This window comes from Capsicum annuum, chromosome 5 (genome assembly GCF_002878395.1).
Source record: "Capsicum annuum cultivar UCD-10X-F1 chromosome 5, UCD10Xv1.1, whole genome shotgun sequence".
Taxonomy (NCBI): domain Eukaryota; kingdom Viridiplantae; phylum Streptophyta; class Magnoliopsida; order Solanales; family Solanaceae; genus Capsicum; species Capsicum annuum.
The window spans coordinates 9,843,954-9,864,194 of NC_061115.1; the positions used below are offsets into that span (position 1 = coordinate 9,843,954).

General features: G+C 34.4%; 1 protein-coding gene and 1 long non-coding RNA gene across 2 annotated transcripts; one reads left to right on the plus strand and one right to left on the minus strand.

Moving 5' to 3' along the window:
* The first annotated feature begins 8,767 nt into the window (after positions 1-8,767).
* Positions 8,768-11,042, plus strand: LOC107870319. Its single transcript, XR_007055406.1, has 3 exons — positions 8,768-8,857; positions 9,097-9,261; positions 9,356-11,042. It is a non-coding gene; the product is annotated as an uncharacterized LOC107870319 (long non-coding RNA).
* Positions 11,043-11,337: 295 nt separating this feature from the next.
* On the minus strand, positions 11,338-17,084 carry LOC107870318 (BURP domain-containing protein 5). The gene is made up of 3 exons (XM_016716808.2): positions 16,934-17,084; positions 16,720-16,834; positions 11,338-12,420 (listed from the first exon to the last, which is right to left on the minus strand). The coding sequence occupies exons 1-3, from the start codon at positions 16,973-16,975 to the stop codon at positions 11,594-11,596; spliced, it is 984 nt and encodes a 327-aa protein (XP_016572294.2). The 5' UTR covers positions 16,976-17,084; the 3' UTR covers positions 11,338-11,593.
* Positions 17,085-20,241: the final 3,157 nt, after the last annotated feature.

Below are 20,241 nucleotides of genomic sequence, written 5' to 3' on the forward strand. Positions count from 1 at the left end.
CACCATTTTTGTCTACTAGGGGCCTTGTCCCAGTTTCAGACAGTTGTCAGATTTTCATGTAGTAGAGATTTCGCAGACTAAGTCAGATGTTATTTAGATGTAGTTGATTTGCAGTTTCCATACTTATGTTGAATTTAGAATTGACCATATTTTCGTAGCATATTATGTTTCCACATCTTCTTTATTTATATGAATGTTGTGCATGACTACCAGATCGAGAAGGGCATTCTGAGCATTCATGGTTTGGGAAGTCCGTCACGTCCAGGCCCTAGTTCGGGTCATGACAAACTTGGTATTAGAGCACGGTTCATAGTCCCAGGGTGTCTGCAAAATCGCGTCGGGTAGAGTCTTATTTATGGGTGTGTAGCACGCCACACTTATGAGTAGGAGGCTAATAGGCATTTAGGAATGTTTCTCTTATTTTTGATTTAGTTCGTGCTTTAGAGTCTAATCTGTCCCCTGATCACTGATCTCTTACTTTTCAAAACTAGCTATGCCTTCCCATCACACCAACATTAATGCTCTGGATGATGAAGTCCGTCCCACCCATGGGATGCGGACTCGTAATAGAGCTCATACCCCAGAACCTGTTCCTACTCCGGGATTACCTCTTGTACTAACCAGTCCTCCCAAAGCTCCCTGGATGGGGGACAATCACACTCAACCTCATGAAGGAGAAGTGTCTAATACTAAATTCAGACGGTCCATTCACATGCTTGCACAACTGGCAGCTGCACAGACTCAGAGGTCGGAGGATACTGGGTCTGCGTCTGTTACATCCGAAGTCACTACAGTGAGCCAGTTCATGAGGATAAACCCACCCAAGTTCTCTGGCGCTAAGGAAGAAAAGGACCCGTAAGAGTTCGTAGACGAAATAGAGAAGATTTTCAAAGTAATGCATGTTGATCAGGTGGAAGGTGTTGAGCTAGAAGCATACCAGCTAAAGGATGTAGAGAATCAATGGTACAATAAGTGGAAAGATGCAAAGGGTGACAATGCTGATCCCACAGTTTAGGACGAGTTCGTGAAAGCTTTTCTTGACTAATTCTTTCCTTTGGAGCAAACGGAAGCTAAAGAAGAGGAGTTCATGAACCTTAAGCAGGGTAAGATGAGTGTTCAGGAGTATACTTTAAAGTTTAATCAGCTGGCCCGTTATGCTCCTGAGATGACGAGTAGTATGAGGGCCCGAATGAGGAAGTTTGCTTCCGACCTTTCAGATAATCTGGTGCTCTGAGTGACAGGGAGCTATAATGAATAGGGATATGGACTTTGCTAGGCTGTCAGTCCATATATAGGAAGTTGAGGAGAAGAAGAAGAAGATAGCTGAATCTAGGAAAAGGGACAGGCAGGCAAAGAGGGCCAGAACGACAGACCAGAGTCACAGTCAGCAGCAGAGCGGGAATTGGGGCAGCAAATGGCAAAAGAAAAAGAATTGAGGTAGTGCACAGTTGGCAGTTAGTTCTCCAGTGTCCAGACCCACAACTGAGCAGCGCACCCAGAATTTTCAATCTAGTCAGGGGCCGAGGATGCAGGGTACACAGTCGCAGGGAAGTGTAGCTCAAACCTCTCGGTCCTACCCGTGTTGTGGGAGATACGGGGGGAATCATCCAGGGAGATGTCAGTTTGGCACTTTGGTGTGTTATTCATGTGGCCAGCTAGGCTATATCCAGAGAGACTATCCAGCAACAAAGAGTAATGTTGGAGGAGCCAAGCCGCAGGCGAATTCATCTGCACCACCACCTCAGAAGAGTGCCACTTCAACCGTCGAAAGTGGTCGAAACCAGTTGTATGCTTTGACCAACCGCCAGGAGGCATAGGCCTCACCAGATGTAATCACTGGTACATTGCAAATCTTTTCTCGTGATGTGTATTTATTACTTGATCTCGGGTCTACCTTGTCTTATGTGACCCCATATGTGGCTGTTGGTTTTGAGTTTGAGCCCAATGTGATTGCTGAACCTTTTTTGGTTTCCACCCCGGTGGGAGATTCTGTTATGGCTAGGAGGGTGTATAGAAATTGTGTTGTGTCTATTTTCAGTCGGGATACTAAGGCAGACCTCACAGAACTTGATATGGTTGATTTTGATGCCATCTTAGGGATGGACTGGCTCTATTCATGTTATGCCACACTGAATTGTAGGATCCAAAAAGTCACTTTCTCTTTTCCGAACAAACCAGTTATAAAATAGGAGGGCCATTCTTTAGCACCCAGAGGGAATTTTATATCTTATCTCAGAGCCTGTAAACTTATTTCCAAGGTTTGCTTGTACCATCTTATTCAGGTTAAAGATTCTAATGCCGAAAGTCTTCCTCTTCAGTCTGTCCTCGTAGTGAATGAATTCTCAAAAGTTTTTCTAGATGATCTCTTAAGAATTCCACCTAATAGGGAGATAGATTTTGGCATTGATGTATTGCCAGATACCCGTCCTATTTCTGTTCTGCCATATAGAATGGCCCAGTAGAGTTGAAAGAATTGAAAGAACAACTAGCAGATCTTCTAGAGGGGTGCACCTGTATTTTTCGTACAAAAAAAAGACGGTTTCCTTCGTATGTGCATAGATTACCGCCAGTTGAATAAGGTCACGATTAAAAATAAATATCCCCTTCCTAGGATTGATGATCTTTTTTACCAGCTTCAGGATGCTAAATGTTTCTCAAGATAAACCTTTGTTCAGGGTACCATCAGTTGAAAGTTAGAGAGTCAGACATTCCCAAAACAACTTTCTGAACCAGATATGGCCATTATGAATTCCTAGTCATGTTCCTTGGATTGACTAACACCCCGGAAGCCTTCATGGATCTTATGAATAGGGTCTTCCATCAGTTTCTGGATCTGTTTGTCACAGTATTCATTGATGACATCTTGGTTTACTCTAAGATCGAGAAAGATCATGCCAATCACCTCCGAATCATCCTTCAGATCCTTAAAGATCATAAGTTGTATGTAAAATTTTCTAAGTGTGAATTCTGGTTGAATGTTATTGCGTACTTAGGGCATATTGTGTCTAGTGAGGGGATTAAGGTTGACCCTCAAAAGATTAAGGCAGTGAGAAAATGGCCCAGACCTACAACTTCAATCGACATTTAGAGTTTCTTGGGTTTGGCAGGTTATTATAATAGATTTGTAGAGAGATTTTCTTCCATAGTTGCACCACTTACTAAGTTGACTCAGAAAAAGATAAAGTTTTTGTGGTCTAACTCTTGTGAGAATAGTTTTGAGAAGTTGAAAGACAAGTTGACTACTGCCCCTATTTTGACTCTTCCGAAGGGTACAGAAGGTTTTGTTGTATACTGTGATGTATCCCGAGTGGGACTTGGGTGTGTTCTTATGCAACACGGTAAAGTAGTGGCTTATACATCTAGGTAGTTGAAGGTGCATGAGCGGAACTACCCTACTCATGACTTGGAGTTAGTGGCTATGGTTTTTGCACTTAAGATCTGGCGGCACTATTTGTACGGGGTACATGTTGATATATTCACTGACCATAAAACTTTGCAGTATATTTTCTCGTAGAAAGAATTGAATCTCAGGCAGAGACGTTGGATGGAGTTGCTAAAGGATTACGACATAAGCCTGCACTATCATCCAGGTAAGGCAAATGTGGTAGACGATGCCCTCAGCATGTTGTCTATGGTCAGTCTTTTTTATGTTAATGAAGAGAAAAGAGAGATGGTGAAGGATATTCACCGGCTTGCGAATCTAGGAGTGCGACTCTTAAATTCCGAAGATGGGGGAGTAGTGGTTCATGAGATAGTAAAATCTTCCCTTTGTGTTAAAGTTAAAGAGAAGCAGGTTGAAGATCCCATCTTAATGCAGATCAAGAAAGACGTGGGTCAACAGAAGGTGATGTCTTTTGAAATTGGTGGTGATGGGATTTTGAGATATCAAGGTAGTTTATGTGTGCCAGAAGTAGATGATTTGCGAAAAAGAATTCTTGATGAAGCTCACTTTGAGGTATGTTGTTCATACTATTCTACTAAGATGTACCATGATCTGAAATCCATAGATTGGTGGAATAACATGAAACGTGATGTGGCTCACTTTGTTTCTAAGTGTCTGAATTGCCAATAAGTGAAAGTAGAACAAATGAGGCCAGGAGGTACTTCCCAAGAGACAACCTTGCCTTTGTGGAAGTGGGAGATGATTAATATTGACTTCGTTACAGGACTTCCAAAGTCCCAAAATCAGTATGATTCTATTTGGGTAATTGTGGATCGGCTGACCAAATCAGCCCACTTTATACCCGTCAGGACTAACTATTCGGGAGACAACTACGCTAAGCTATTCATTGCAGAAGTTGTTCGTTTGAATGGAGCACCTATGTCTATCATATCTGACTGAGGTACACAATTTTCTTCGCAGTTTTGGAGATCTTTTCAGAAGGGTTTAGGTACCCAAGTGAACCTAAGTACTGCGTTTCATCCTCAGACGGATGGGCATGCTGAATGCACTATTCAGACCCTCGAGGATATGTTGAGAGCCTGTGTAATAGACTTCAAGGGTAGTTAGGTAGATCACTTGCCGCTAATAGAGTTTGGATATAATAATAGCTACCATGCCAGTATTAAGATGGCTTCGTTTGAGGCCTTGTATGGGAGGAGATGTAGGTCGCCTATAGGGTGGTATGAAGTGGGCGAGACCCAGTTTTTCGGGCCCGGCCTTGCTCATCAGGAAATGAAGGATGTGAAAATTATTAGAGAACGACTCAAGACAGCTCAGAGTCGCCAGAAGTCTTACACTGATGTAAGAAGAAGAGACTTAGAGTTTGTGGTTGGTGATCGGTTATTTCTTAAAGTTTCTTCTATGAAGGGAGTCATGTAATTCGGGAAGAAAGGTAAGATGAGTCTTCACTATAAAGGACCATACCAGATTGTGAAAATAATAGGAGAAGTTGCGTATTAGTTAGAGTTGCCTGCAAGTTTGGGTTCCGTTCATCCGGTATTTCATGTATCCATGTTGAAAAAGTGTATTGGGGACCATTCATTAGTATTGCCTTTTGAAGAAATCAAAGTGATAGACTCCTTATCTTATGAAGAAGAGCTGGTAGCAATTTTGGACCACCAAGTGCGGAAGTTCAGAAGCAAGGAGATAGCCTCAATTAGAGTATTGTGGAGAAACCAGAAAACTGAAGAAGCTACTTGGGAATCAGAAGATGACATGAGAGATAGGTACCCAACCTTATTTGATCCGGTGGATGACATCATGAAAGGTAAAAAAAAATCTTTACCTTATTCTTCTATGGCCTTAGTATGATTGAAATCATTCTTGTCTGTGTCCCGCATCAATATTCAAGGATGAATGTTTCCAAGGGGGGATATTGTGACATCCCAAAGTTTTCTTAGCTAAGTCTTGTCCCTAAAGTAGCAGACTTTAGATTCTAGAATTAATTATATTCTTTTTCCAGTGGAATTCCTTAGATTTCAAATTTTCATTACGTAGATGACTGAATAAGCTTTCCGTCGATATAAGATTCGTCTAAAATGGATACTCGATGAAGAAGTTATGGCTATTTTTGTACGGGTGGTAAAACATCGTCATTCTGGTGTTTAGCGCGTCGCGGAGAGGGTTTAATTAGCAATTGTCAAATTCTAGTGGGACCTCGCGATAGTGGCGCATTGCGGAGAATCCCAATTTTGCATTCGTCAATTTCCAGTGAGCCACCGTGATAGTGGCGCGTCGCGGTGGCCCATAAAATTGGGCACCAGTTATATTTTTACTCCGTATCATTAAGGGTAAAATGGTACTTCTCCAACCCCTTGTCATCTCTAACACGGGATTTAATCTCAAGAACACCAAAGTAAGTTGATTTTCATCAAAATCTCTCAAGAAATTCCATTAGGGTTTCAAACTAAAAATCCTCATAACTAAAGATTTAACTGCGAGTTTTAGAATATAATTGGAGATTTGAAATCCTTGCATCGTAGGCTTCAAGAAGCATCCGTTAATTTTTGAAATAGAGGTACGTGGGCTTTATCCTAAAAATTACATGGGTTTAAAACTATTAGAGCATGATTTTAAGATTTTTGTGCATGAATTTCAAAGGGGTTTTGGAATCTATGTTTTAAATTACATACTCTGAATGTTTTATTGTTATTATTGTTTTGACCTTGTGGTCCTATTCCCTAAATTGATTTACATGTATACGTATATGTATGGGATTTGAGATTTAAGATTGTTTGAGAGCATAAATTATGAACTCCCTCTCGTGTATTGAATTAAAGATATGGTTTTGTGATTTAGAAGATGTTTTCGCAACATTATAGCATTTGAGCATAATTTGAAATTGTTGAAAGGGTGTTTCTTGATATAAATATGTTCTTGTGTTTAAGAGAAAGAATTGCATGTGAATTGAGAATTTTGACATGACCACCTTGTACTATTGAAATGCTTGACCAAGATGAGTTCCTTGCATGTGTTTACATGAGGTTTGAGAAAGAGTTTCTTTGAATTGAATTATTGAAATGGTGGTCCTAAAGACTCGTGTTTGAAAACAGAGATTTATGACAGTCTAATAATGGCTCAGAGATGTGACTTGCAAGTCAATGGTATGACGATACCATATGTATTTATGACATAACAGATTATGTTTTCAGAATATGTTTTTCAGTATTTGTTTTTAGAGACTGCATGTTTTAATAAAGTTTTAAAAAGGGGCTTAAAGAGGGTTAGGTGGTTACCCGAAGAAGCTGTGAGTTCAAGCAACTCTTAGTCTGAAACCGTGTTTGCCGATACAGGTAGATTATTATTATACGCTGGCGATAGCCGTGTGGCATAGTAGATTCAGAGACTCCGACCCTTGCGGCACACTTGGGTTGGGGGCTTCGCTGCCGAGTTAATGGCAATTTTCATATAGCCCATGAAATTTTCAGAATTGTAGGGTATACCACCTAACGCAGAAGTAACATAGATTTCTCAGAGTTGTGATGATTTTTACAGAGTCTTTTAAAATGCCTATGTGAATTCTTACTATATTATACGTTTGTGAAACTGTTTTATATTGCTCTCAGATATATTGAATATAAATTGTTATTTTGGATTTGCTCTGCGTATCAATACAATTGTATTGACCCCCCCTCCTCCCAGGTTCTGAGGCTCAGTCTAGGGGTCCAGATAAGCAGTAGATAATTCAGATAACCGATCAGATTTTGCAGTGGTGAGCCTTCTATATTCCAGAAGGCCTGTTTATTTTCAGATTATGTCTCTTATCACCGTTTTGGTCTACTGGGGGTCTTGTCCTAGTTTCAGACAGTTGTCAGATTTCCATGTAGTAGAGATTTTCTAGACTAAGTCAGATGTTATTTAGATGTAGTTGATTTGCAGTTTTCATACTTATGTTGAATTCAGAATTGACCATGTTTCCGTAGCAGATTATGTTTCCGCATCTTCTTTATTTATATGAACGTTGTGCATGACTACCAGATCAAGAAGGGCGTTCTGGGCCTTCATGGTTCGGGAAGTCCGTCACGGCCAAGCCCTAGTTCGGGTCGTGACAATACCCCACACTATACTTGTGTTAAACCATCAAGAGCATGAGTTTTGCAGTTGATATGATATTACTCATAAATGATAAAGCTTCTTGAACTATTACTTGTTGAGAATCATTGTTCATGCGCTTGATGTGTGTGAAAGTCTTATATATGTGCATGTTGTAAATGACATAAAAAGTTGGAGAATTGATGTGACACTGATGACTTGCACATCGGGGTATGACGAGACCCCACAAAGTATGATATATGTTTTGTCTTGAATCAAAGTTAAAGCTTAACTTTATGTGAGTTAGGTAGTTACCCGAAGAAAGCACGAGTCAAATGACTTTATGCTGGAAACTGTGAATTGCCGACACGGGGAACTTGGTACCATGTGTGACCTTGTGTACCTTATATTGTGTCATCCCTATTCGGGAATAATGGTTAGGAGCCCTGCTTTGTGATCTTGAGCCCAACCATGACACGCAGACTTGATTGGGATGGAGATGCCCTGCTGTGATCTTGCGTGTTCTTCTCCCTTACTAATACTCCAATCTTGGCGGCAACCGGGATTTGGCAGTTGGTGAAAGATTGTAGAGTGTACCACCTAGCTCAGTAGTGATACAGTGTTGTTGAAAAATCATTATACTATGCCCATGTGTTTTCGAATTGTTTTTTGATAAAGTGTTTCATAACAGCTCTCACCTATGTTACATAAAAATAAAAATTTCATTTTATTTTTGGATTACTCTGCGTACCAGTACATCTGGATTGACCCCCTCCCCTATCTCTCAGGTTCTGAGGCTCAGTCCAGGGATCCAGAAAAGCAGTAGATTTCATCAAACAGAGTTGTTGTGTCCAGTTGGTGACCCTTCTATATTTCAGAAGGCTTGTTTACATTCAGACAATTATTATTAGTTATGTTTTGGTCTATTGGGGGCCTTTTCCCAGTTTTCAAATTGTGTTAGTGATCATGTAGTAGAGATTTTGCAGACGGTTTTCCAGAGGGTGTTAGATGATTTTGGATTGTGATTTCTATTATCGAATTCATATCAGATTTATGACCATGAGTTCGTTTCACTATATTTTCCGCATTTCCTTATTTGTATATGAATATTGTGCATGATTATCAGTATAGAAGGGCGCCCGGGCCTTCGTGGTTCGGGATGCTCGTCACGGTCAGGGCCTCGGTTCGGGTCGTGACAATATCTTGGTTCCGGAAGCTATAAGGTTACATTTGCATTTGAGTTTGTTTTGGTTAAAAATTGATCACTTGCTTCGGACATTGCTAAGGTTCACGATGAATTAGTACTTGAGGCTGATCCTTCTGTTGCAAAGGAAGCTGGATTGTTGTTGCAGATGAGCATGGAAAACGCTGTTTCTCTTCTTGGTAAGGGATCATAGCAAGACTAAATCACTAAATAAATGGCTTGACTGGATTTTAAGTCTTAGCTTATCTGAGGTTTGTCTTGGGGGATGCCGTGGAAGATCCTCTGATTGACTCAACTTTAGTTAAACCTTTTGATGGATGAAATGATCTTATGTTGTTCTTTATTGCACTTTCTTCCCTCTTGTAGAATTGATATTCGAGTTTGTGCTTATATTAGTTCCTATGGTTTTGTCAGCCAGTTCCACTGCATGTGAAACTGAAGATTGGGAGCACATGGGGATCGTTGGAGACTTTCCAGGCAAGAGAATGAATAGGTTTCTGTAAGTGTGGACATCTGTTTGTATAGTTTAAAACTGTCAGTTGCTTCATGCTGCTCGAAGAGTATGAACAGTGGATATTTTCAGGTAGCCTGAAGATTGATTTCGATATTGTTAATGCACTCTATGCTATCTTTGTGGCATTTTAATTCTGACTATTATCTTTATTTCGGTGAAGCAGTTTTCTCTCAAACAAGACAGTCTATCTGACAGACTAAGCAATGATGTTCACAAGTCATGCATCCGTATGTAACTTCATGTGAATTAGCTGCTCGCCAAGATTATAATGTGCTCTTTGTTGGGATGTCTCATAGTGTCACAACTTATGTACAAGCAAATATCTGATTGATGGATCAGGTTACTTGAAGGAAGTGAGAAGGACGGAGGAAGGGGCTTTTCTCTTTATTGGAAAAATCTGCACTTGTTAGTGCTCTGATAATAACTTTCGAACTACATGAAGTAACCAATATTGTGATGAGGGTGCTCAGAACCAAGGCCCATATTCAGTACTTTTGAGAGCATTAGATGTCGAGGCTTTTTCCTGATTGTCTCCCGAGCATGCTGCTTCACCACATTGTAAGCCGACAAGCATCTTAGAGGGGGAATGTGCTAAATTAATGGTGATAAGTATTTTACCTCACTCACGTAGACCTCAGAGAAAGCGGATGCTGAATATTGAAGTGTCAATTAATGGCCGGGCAATACCTATCATGAGATCAAAATAGTTGGTCCAAGTGGTGGAAGGCTTCTAGGTGCTCAATGCTTGATGCTTTAGTTTCAAATCCTACTGGAGCCTTGTGGGGTGACTCATGCTCTTTAGTTTTGCCATGAATGGTTTCAATGTGGTTTATTGGTCCCAAAAAAACCAATAAATAAGGGAAAAATAAAAAGTTAGAGGGAACCAAGGAGCATAGTATAATGACTTTTTCATTGGCTAAGCCTTCAAAGCTTAGTCGAGGTGTTGACTAGTTCTTCAATAATCAGTCACTGCAAAATCTGTTCTTTATGGTCCCTGTTTTTTATTAGTGTAGTTATGTTTTACTTGGTCAAAGTTTTTTTTAATTTTCTGATTTCCAATAGTGGGAATGTTGGTGTTTATGTCATGTTACACCACTAGTTGTTAGTTCCTATATTTTAGTTTAAGTTGTTGAGGTGTAAGCCTATAAAAGGGCAGTAGATCTCTTATTTTCTCTACAGTTGAATGAAGAAGAAAAAGCATTCTTTCTCACTTTGCCTACTTTCTTTTCTAATACGAGGGCTCGGGACGGATCTCCTGGAACATTATTGTGTTTTATGGATTGTTGTGCGATGGTATTGAATGTCTGCTGGTGCTTCTGCTCTATATTTCCTGACATCTAATGTTTGTGGAATTGGTTAATGGTGTTTGAGAATGTTAATTGCTGTATTTTTGTCTCTCTTATGGAGGAACAGCGTGGGACCTGGATTATCCACATGCTGTCACATCGGTAACAGAGGATAGAGATAGATCAATCTAAGGGGGTTGGGGTCTGAAGGCATGCTACAGTGTAAGCTACTTTCTTGGCAGTCAAATTTGGAATATAGAGCCGCCCAGAAAGGCTGTTTTCATTGCTTGGAAAGACCTCATCGGTAAGTTACCGTGATACGAGATAACTAGGGAAAATTCAATTTTGAGTTGCATTTCTCTCGGTTGGTGTTTGTATTGAAAAGGTGCATGGATAAAAATTCTGGCACTTTGAATCTGCTTGGTGCTCGACGGAGACAATTAGAGGAGTTTGATGGCAAGTGGAATCCAGATTAATTGAAGTCTACTTTTGCTTTAGTTCAGACTGTTGATGTTTTTGTACCTAGCAGAGAGATTGAATAGTGTAATGAAGAGATTGGTAGAAGAACACAGAGAAAATAAGAGTTACAAGATTGTCTTGAAACCATTGAACTAGTAGAAATAAAAAACAATGTTGGCTTAGATCCAGGATCTTCCCTTATTAAGATGGTTTTTGAGCTATATTTATTTAAGGAAATAGAAAAATAAAGCAAGATGAGTTAACATAGAACATTCCCTTAACCAGTTTCCTCCATGTGGCAATTACTTCATAATAAATCCCAGTGGATGATTATTTATAGCAGTGGTACTTCATGCAGTGTTCGGCTGCTTGTGTTGTAAACCCAAATTGAGACAACTGATCCGTTAATCTTTTCTTGTTGAATAATATGGAAAACAAGAAGTCATAATCTCCATAACAACATACATTCACCAACCATATGTACATCGTTCATGATTAAACCTTGATTAACACACTTAACTAGTACTTGCATCAGGGCATGCATTATTGCACAAAACATTGCGATAAACGGTATTTACATCAGGATAATACATTATTACACAAAGCATTGCAGCTATTACATCAAAGGAGCAGGTGATGATCCGACTTTCTCCATGTTAGCCTTCAGCCATTTGAAGAACTGCGTTTTGTGAAGGAAACAGGGCAATTTGATCATCCATAATAAAATGGCAAATAGGCTTATCTCCGGGCTTAATATTGAGCAACTGAAAAACCAATGCCTTAGGATTCATGGATGCAGTATCCTCATGGCAGACTGATACTGCATTAACTTTTGTTCCATCAGCACCCACCATAGTGACCCTAAAAGCCCTGGTGCTTCCTACATCATGGCAAAAGTGTACTGCATATGGGTAAGGTACTTTGTGGCATATGACACATTTACCGTTTGCTTTCTCTTTCACTTCTTTGATAGTATATGTTTGCAGCACTGGAGTTTCCTTCTCTACCTCGGTGTGAATTGCCAAAATATTGTTTGTTTCCAAGCGAGATGAGGCGAAATCAATTATAGATTCCAAGGAAGTGGCACAATATTTTATCTCTCCATCAGCTGCGGGCTGTTCACAGAGTTCGACTGTTCTCTTGATCACTTTAGCATCTTCTGAATTGTTGTCAACAGAAAAGTGATCAAGAATTTCCTCAATTCTGTTCGATGAGAAAGAGATGGAATCTACAACTTTGCGAGGCAAAATGGGAGCTGGATTGTTGTTTTTGAGCGACTTAAGATTCACTTTTTTCCCTTGATGTAAATCGGTTTCAAAAAAGAAACGTGTAACTAGGTGATCTTCATTAAGGTTTTTCAAAGAAACACCATAAAAGTACACTCCATATGGTTGGCTTAATTGGTGTAATTTGTGTAGCTCGTTCTTGGAGAAAACGTGAAACCAATCCCAAGTAAGACCTCCATATGGTTGGGACGTTTTCCCTGCCCAAATATAAAGAATAATCAAAACAAAAGACCTCAGTGTTAATTCAAGCAGTTGAACCTTTATTTGTAAATAAAGAAAACATAAATTCTCAAAACGTTTACAAAGATCCATTCCACTATTCTACAAGAAAATTTAAATCATATGAGTGAAAAGATATTAATCAAGATGACTCATGAACGAAACAACTAAGATTAAGTATTCAACAAGTAAAACTAAATCATACGAGAAAAAGAATATCCAATATATTCTGTCATTGGAGTACCTTATGATGATGGAGTTAATATTAGTTTCAATAGGAGTAGCATAATAGTTTTTGAGTTGAAAAATTGGATGTTAGTACTCGCTGGCTTTTTATTACCCGACCAAATGCGAGAAAATTAATGCTTTGTAATTTTTTAACTTGGGATCTACAACTATCGTTTATGCATAAATTTATTCAGTACAATCTGAAATTTTATAGATTTATGTTTAAAAAGTAAGAATATATCGTAATTATTCAATACAATTTATTAGAATCTAAAAATCACCTTATTTCTATCTGTTCAATTGATTTTTAAAAAATCACTAACACCACCCGTAAGAAAGATATTATTTTGAACTAAATTGACAAATGAATCCTCCCCGTTGGGAATCTTAGTACCTTAGTTGGTTAGTTACCTGAACTCCCACCTTGTTGGTGAGTGTTCGATTCTCCACATTATAATCTCCTTCCCCTCCCCCAATTTTTTTTAAAAAAATCCTCCCCGTTTATTTTTTAAAAAGGATTTTAGAATAGTGACAGACGTTCATCTAAACCATTGATTAAAGCTACGTACGCAATTGAAATCATTCATAATCTGATGCTTCTTTGTAATAATAGTAGCGACCCTTCCCTTTTAATGAACCTTAAATAATATTTCCTCTGTTTCATTTTATCCGTCCCAAATTTCTTAATTTGGTTTTTTATTTTACTTGTTTTTTTTTACTTATTAAGATAAGACAATTTTTTCTCTAGACAATTTCTTTTTCCCATATTTTACCTTTTGCATTAATTATTTTTTATTTAAATTAAAATATAAACATCATTTAATAGGGATAATATGATAAACTACTTATGTTATTTATTAGTTTTCTTAACAACTGTGTCATCCCAATTTGAGATTAGTAAAATGAAACAAAAACAGTACTATCTAAATTAGTTAAGTGTTCTTAAATAATACCGAACATCACGTGAGAAAAAATAAAATACTATTAGCGACAAAAATAAGGCCACTAAACAACAATAAGAAAGTCATCATACTCACACGAGGGAAGAACTTAAACTTTATCCGCTTAACTTACTTTAATTTTATGAATAATTATTTATTTATTTAAATAACTTTCAAATAAATTAATACCACTTCTTAATACTGAAATAATATAAAAAGCAAAAAAAAAAAAAAGAAGCATGTATCTATATTTATATTTTATAATCTATATTTATAATATATTAAAAATGTGAATGTCCTTAAAAATATTATTTGAACTGTTTGTCCTTCACTAAAAACATCTGATTTAGATAAAATCATTTTTTACCTAGTTTTTTCAAATATTTAAAGTTAAAAATAATAAAATATATTTATGAGAAAACCTATTCTTATTAGAAGTCATTAAAATTAATGACAACTAATATTTTTTTATTAATTTAAAAATTCGAAATGAACTTAAATTTGATTTTAAGAAAATTTAAAAATAGATATAAAAAATATTATAATAATAATAATCTATAATCTATATCTATAGTCTGTAATATATTAAAAGTGTGAAGAACCCTAGAAATGTCGTTTAAAATTTTTTCATTAAAAGTTTTTTCTTTAAATAAAATTATTTTTTCACTAGTAGTTTTAATATTTACAATTTACAAATTAATATAGTTATGATAAAATCTTTCCTTATTAGAAGTCATCAAAATTAATGACAACTAATATTTTTTCTATTATTTTAAGAATTTAAAATCAATTAAATTTAATTTTAAGAAGATTTGAAATAGAAATAAATATAAAAATGTTAGAATAAGAAAAATTTAAGAAGCATCAAATTTTTAAAAATCTTAAATACATAATAAGAATATAATCAATGATTTTATAAAAATTTAACTTTATAACTAAGAAAAAAAGTTAAAAATTTAAAAAATATCGCACCACAAATATGATTCAAGTTGGTGCGTCTTTCTTAGCTTCTGACAATAAGGGCAAGGAGATATTGCATGATAAATGCAAAAACGATAATTCGTCAACTACTTTGAACTTCTAATGATGGAATATATATGTGCTTACACTAAAATATATGTTTATATTTACATTATTATATTAAAGTTTGAATGATCTAAAAGTGATTTGCACTTTTTACACTTTATTAAAAATTTTCACAATAGATAAAAATTATTTAATTTTAAATAATCAAACGTTATACATATGAATTCCATATGGTTAAACTACTAATATATTACAAGTGTAAGGAGCTTTAAAAATATTATTTAAACGTTTTATTCTTCATTAAAAATTTTGTTTTAAACAAAATTATCTTTTCACTATTTTTTCTTTAATATTTAAAAATTAATTAAATATATTTATATAATAGAACCTTTATTTGTTGAAAGTCTTTAGAATTAATGATAACTAATATTTTTTAATTAAATTTAACTTCAAAAATAAGAAAAAGTTTTAAACGTAGAAATAAAAAGAAAAAAATTATATCACAAATATGATTCAAATTGAAAAAAAAAATACTGCATGACAAACATAAATATGATATTTATCAATCACTTAAATGTAAAAATAATATTTATCAATCACTTAAAACTTTTAATAGTAAAATATATATTTATTTAACTAAAATATATATTTATATTCACATTATTATATTAAAAAATGATTAGAGTTTTTTATATTTATTAAGAATTTCCACAATAGACGAAATCATCTAATTTATCAAACGTTATCAAAATTTTTTTAAAAATTTGACTTTAAAAGTAAAAAAAAAAATTTAAAATATAATCAAACTACAAATGTAATTCAAATCGATGCACTTTTTTAATTTTAGCAGCAAAAAAAATATTTACAATAAATAAAATTATTTAATCTTTAAATAATAAAAAACTATACATGTGAGACAGGTAGAGAGTTAAACTAGTGGAATGGCAAATCCTTGGGGTTCATGGGGAAAGCAAAAGGATTTGCGTTCAAAGTTTAGTAACACACTTGTTGGTTCCAATTGAAGAAGCTTGTTGGGAAAATCAAAGGCTCTATTAAGGCAACAAAGTAGAAATCCGTCGTCGCTGTGGTGGTGCAAAGGCAAAAGCAATGAACCCCAAAGAAGAAATTCTAAGCAGTAGCAGCAACGTTAGCAAAGAAAATGAAGAAGCTCCTGATTTCTCCAGCGAAATCAGAGAAAACTTCGATAAAAAAAATTATAGTTTCTAAAGTGAATAAAATTCAGATGCAGAAAGTTGTAAAGAACTCAAAAACTGTTACAATTTGGGTTTAGAAAACAAAGAAATGAAGAAATTCGTTGAATGTAGGCGCTGTTAGAATCTGTAAATTGCTTTTACCCAATGAATACATAAATTCTTCCCTTTTCTCTAAGGGGTGACCTGGGGATATTGACGTGACGTGTCAATGCCATGCACCTTCCACCGGTAGCTGATATAATACTACTCACTCTCTTTCAAAAACAATTGACCTACTTTAATTTAACACAAAATTTAGTAAAAAATAAATAAATTTTATAGTCCTAAATTAAAATTATATTAAATATATCAAAATATATTTTAATCTTGTGATTTTAAAAATATCACATGAAAAATTAAATTAAAAATATTATCAAAAAAGAGCGAGTCATTCTTTTTTAAACAAATTAAAATAAAAACTAGATCTTTTTTTTTTAAACAAAAAAAGTATTAGATTTATATTTAATAAGAATTTTGATTCACTTAAAAGTTATTTAAAAATATAAACAATCATCATAAAATTAAAGGATTAAAATAAACTAAACGAATAAATTTAAGCAAAATTTATGTCATTTCTCTATTCACAATAATATAATAACAGTATTTGGAGTTATTTGGTATAAGAGATCGGATAAGTAAAATTATCCGAAGAAATTAGTTATTCCACCACTTTTAAGACTAACAAATATCTCTAATCAAATAGAAGATAACATGGTGTCTCATTTTATCTCTGAAATTATATTTTTCTAATTTCCCGTATCAAAAGACTCCTGCTAGTGGTAATGTTGATGATGACAAATTAAAAGCTGAGTTTCTAAAGATTAATTACCAGAAATGTGTAGGGCATCCTTGATAGGTTTGGGCATAGGAGTATTGGGCAGTTTGATTTTCCAATACACCTCAGGAGATAAATTTGCTGCATGACTAATTACGACAAAAACAAGCTAAACACAACAAGAAACAAACAATTAATTAATTGATAAATTGTGCTACTTAATTTATTTTTAATTGAATATAGGAAAAGAAAATTTTATTGTACTCACAGAAAGAAGTGTGAAGAAGTAATATTGGTAAAGCATCGCCATTATCTTTGGACACGAGGAATGTGTATATGAAGCAAAACGCTAACCCATTTATAGGGGTTGAGCAAGGGCCTTCTTGAAAATATGTAGTAGTAAACATGAAATGTTATAGTTATCGAATCTTATTATTTTACTTTTCTGTTTGACCATACGTTATAGTTAGTTTTCTAATCTAATTTATTTTATTTTTATTAAATAACTAATCAAAAGGACTATTTTTTTAATTAAAAATATCAAAGAAAACAATTCATTTTGAAAAAAATCAAAATAGACAAATTGATAAGGGGACAACGACTTACAGGTCGCCGAGCTCATAGCGACTTGTAAGTCACTGGGTCTACAACGACTTGTAGGTTGTCAGGGCACCCGCGAAATGTGCTGCAACCTTTGAATGCCATGATGTAATTAGCCTTTGAAATGGAGACTTGCTCCCGCGAAATGTTGCATGTGATATACTGATGAACTTAATGTGATAATGCACTTTTCATCTTCACTTGGGTTGTAGATCTATTAATTGACTAATCAATATATGGCAATTTTAAAATCATATTAAAAAAGTTATAAAACATTTTTCTGACTGAGTTACTATGATTTCTTAGTTGGTACCACTCATTGAATATGTGTTCTAAAATTAATTTAATTTCTAAATAATTCCTTTTGAGTTTTTAAATCTATTTCTTTTTGCAAGCTTAGTGCACAAGTTATGATATTAAATATAATCTACTTTTTTCCTTAAGAAATTTAGCTGCTGCCAGCTTCTAATTACCATCATTAACTTAGGATGCCAAAGTAAAGCAAAGTTAATTAATCCTTTCTTCACAAACATTGCGTCTCACTGATAATAATGATTAAGTGGGAGTAACAAATAATAATGATGATTAGTTCCTTAAAGATGCAATTAGTTAATTCAGAATTTAAGGTTAATTAACATTTTTGACCCCAGATCATTGGTAATTCTAATTTAAATCCTTATAATATCTGATTAAACGCATTTAATTTTCAATAAATTGAAGTGTGCACATTTGATCTACTTACTTGTGAGTTTTTTTTAACAAATATACCAGAATTATTACTTGTTCCATGCACTATTTAATTACTAATATATTATGTCAACTTGTATTGCTACTCCATATTCAAGCCCACTAATATAATCTTGAAAATAATCAAGCACATTTCTTGTTTATGGAGATAGAAAACACAAATTCTGATTTTACTGTAATTTAAATGTAGCAAACTATATATCATAAGGATCAAAACTAAAATTTTCAAATAATAAAGGGATCAGAAACGCTATTATAAGAAAGGCAAAAGCTTAATAGCTCATTGTGATGAAAGCATCAACTAATCTTTCTATTTTTGGGAAATGATTGCATGCATGTTAATAAAGAAAATGTTAGAAATATTTTCATAAAAATTCTCACCATTTTCTTTAAGTACAACCTTATAATTTCGACGCATATCCTCTTATTATTAATCTAAAGGAAAATGTACGAATATATCCCTAAATTTTGATAAATGGTACAGATATATCCTTCGTTATATATTTAGATCGGTTTGTGGGTTAAATTATAGAGTTATTTTCGGATAGGAGGGGGATAAATTACATTAAAGGCAAATGAACAAGATTGTGACACGTGTCCCACCATTAGTGAGAAAGGTATATATGTACCTTTTCATTAACGATAAAGATATATTTGTACCTAAAGTGTGACGGAGAATATATATTGTACAATTTATCAAAGTTCAGGGTATATATGTACCTTTTCATTGATGGGGATATATAAATACCATTTATTAAAATTTAGGGGTATATATATGCCTTTTCATTAATGATTATACCTAAAATATGACAGAAGATATATCTATACTATTTATTAAAGTCCATGGATATATTCGTACTTTTTCCGTTAATCTAATAAATTAGAATTGTTTGACAAACTACCAAGCTTAACCATGGTGAACTATTTTCTCAAATTTGAGAGTTAAACTCACCCTAATTGGAATAATTATAGTCCATGATTAAATTCTTTTAATTAATCAAATAAATATGGTTCATTACATTTTACCATGTGTCAAAATTATAATGTTGTATTTTGAGAAAATGGAAGGGAGCCAAACTCATTAAATAATGTTTCTTTGTTAATATTATGGGTCAGCATAAATACCGAAAAATCAAAATATCGAACCGAATTGAATTATTTCGATTTTTTGGTTTTGATTTTTCAGTTCAAGTTTTTTTTTTTTTTTTTTTTTTTACAATTTCGATATTTCGATTCGGATTATGAATTTTAGATTCACATAATTTGATTTTTCAATTTAAACCAAAATTTTTAATATACCTTTTTTTAATTATATAATATATATAATATAATAATATATATTTAACTTTTAACGTTAAAGGCTCGGAATTTAGATACATTGAATTGAAATTGATATAGTATTGTAATTAAATTGATAGAATTTAGATTCTAATATGTTAGTGTACATATAATTATGTGTATATTGTAATATTGGTCTTGTGAAAGCCACATAATGATCTCAAACCAAATGGAACATATATGTAGGCTAATTGGCTAAGAGAATTCCTTTTGATTATTTCAGAAGTAAGTATCCCTTTTGAGTTTTGAGAGTCCCGTCTTTTTTTTTTTTCAGTGTTAAAGTATTTGTAGGCTATATATATTACTCCAGTTTTTATTATAGTAAAAAACTTTGGTATATTATATAGCATCGTGTACTTTTTTATTTGAAAGAAGATAAGATTAAAAAACCAAAATAAAATTGAACCGAAATTTATATAAATCGAACCGAACCAAGTAAATTCGGTTTGATTTTCAGTTCGTATAATTTCAAAATCAAAAATCAAAAAATCGAGATAAAAACATTAAATCCAAACTACAGTACCGAACGTCTATCCCTACTTAATATTATGCTGCTACTTAATATTATGCTACTGAAATGATGAAGCATGTGGGACACCATTGATTTAAAGAGGGATCACTTCAAATTATTAAGTGATGAAATGATGAAGCATGTGGACACCAGTAAGTCTCCATTTCACGTGCAAATAGTAAATATTTTTTTTTTTAAAATGCAAGATGCAGGAATAAATGGCAGCAGCAAGTCTCCATTTCAAAGGCTAATCACATCTGGCATTCAAAGGCTAGCATATCACATGCAACATTTCGCGGGAGCCCTGGCGACTTACAAATTGCTATGGATTGGCGATTTGTAAGTTGTTGTTCACTTAGTAATTTATCTATTTTGATTTT

What these genes read in the sequence shown, in the direction of transcription:
- LOC107870318 (XM_016716808.2), bottom strand. Translation starts at nt 16,975, where the DNA reads ATGGCGATGCTTTACCAATATTACTTCTTCACACTTCTTTCT. An exon ending in ACTTCTTCACACTTCTTTCT is followed by an intron (nt 16,835 to 16,933) that starts GTGAGTACAATA and finishes TGTTGTGTTTAG; the next exon opens with CTTGTTTTTGTCGTAATTAG. An exon ending in GGATGCCCTACACATTTCTG is followed by an intron (nt 12,421 to 16,719) that starts GTAATTAATCTT and finishes ATATTTGGGCAG; the next exon opens with GGAAAACGTCCCAACCATAT.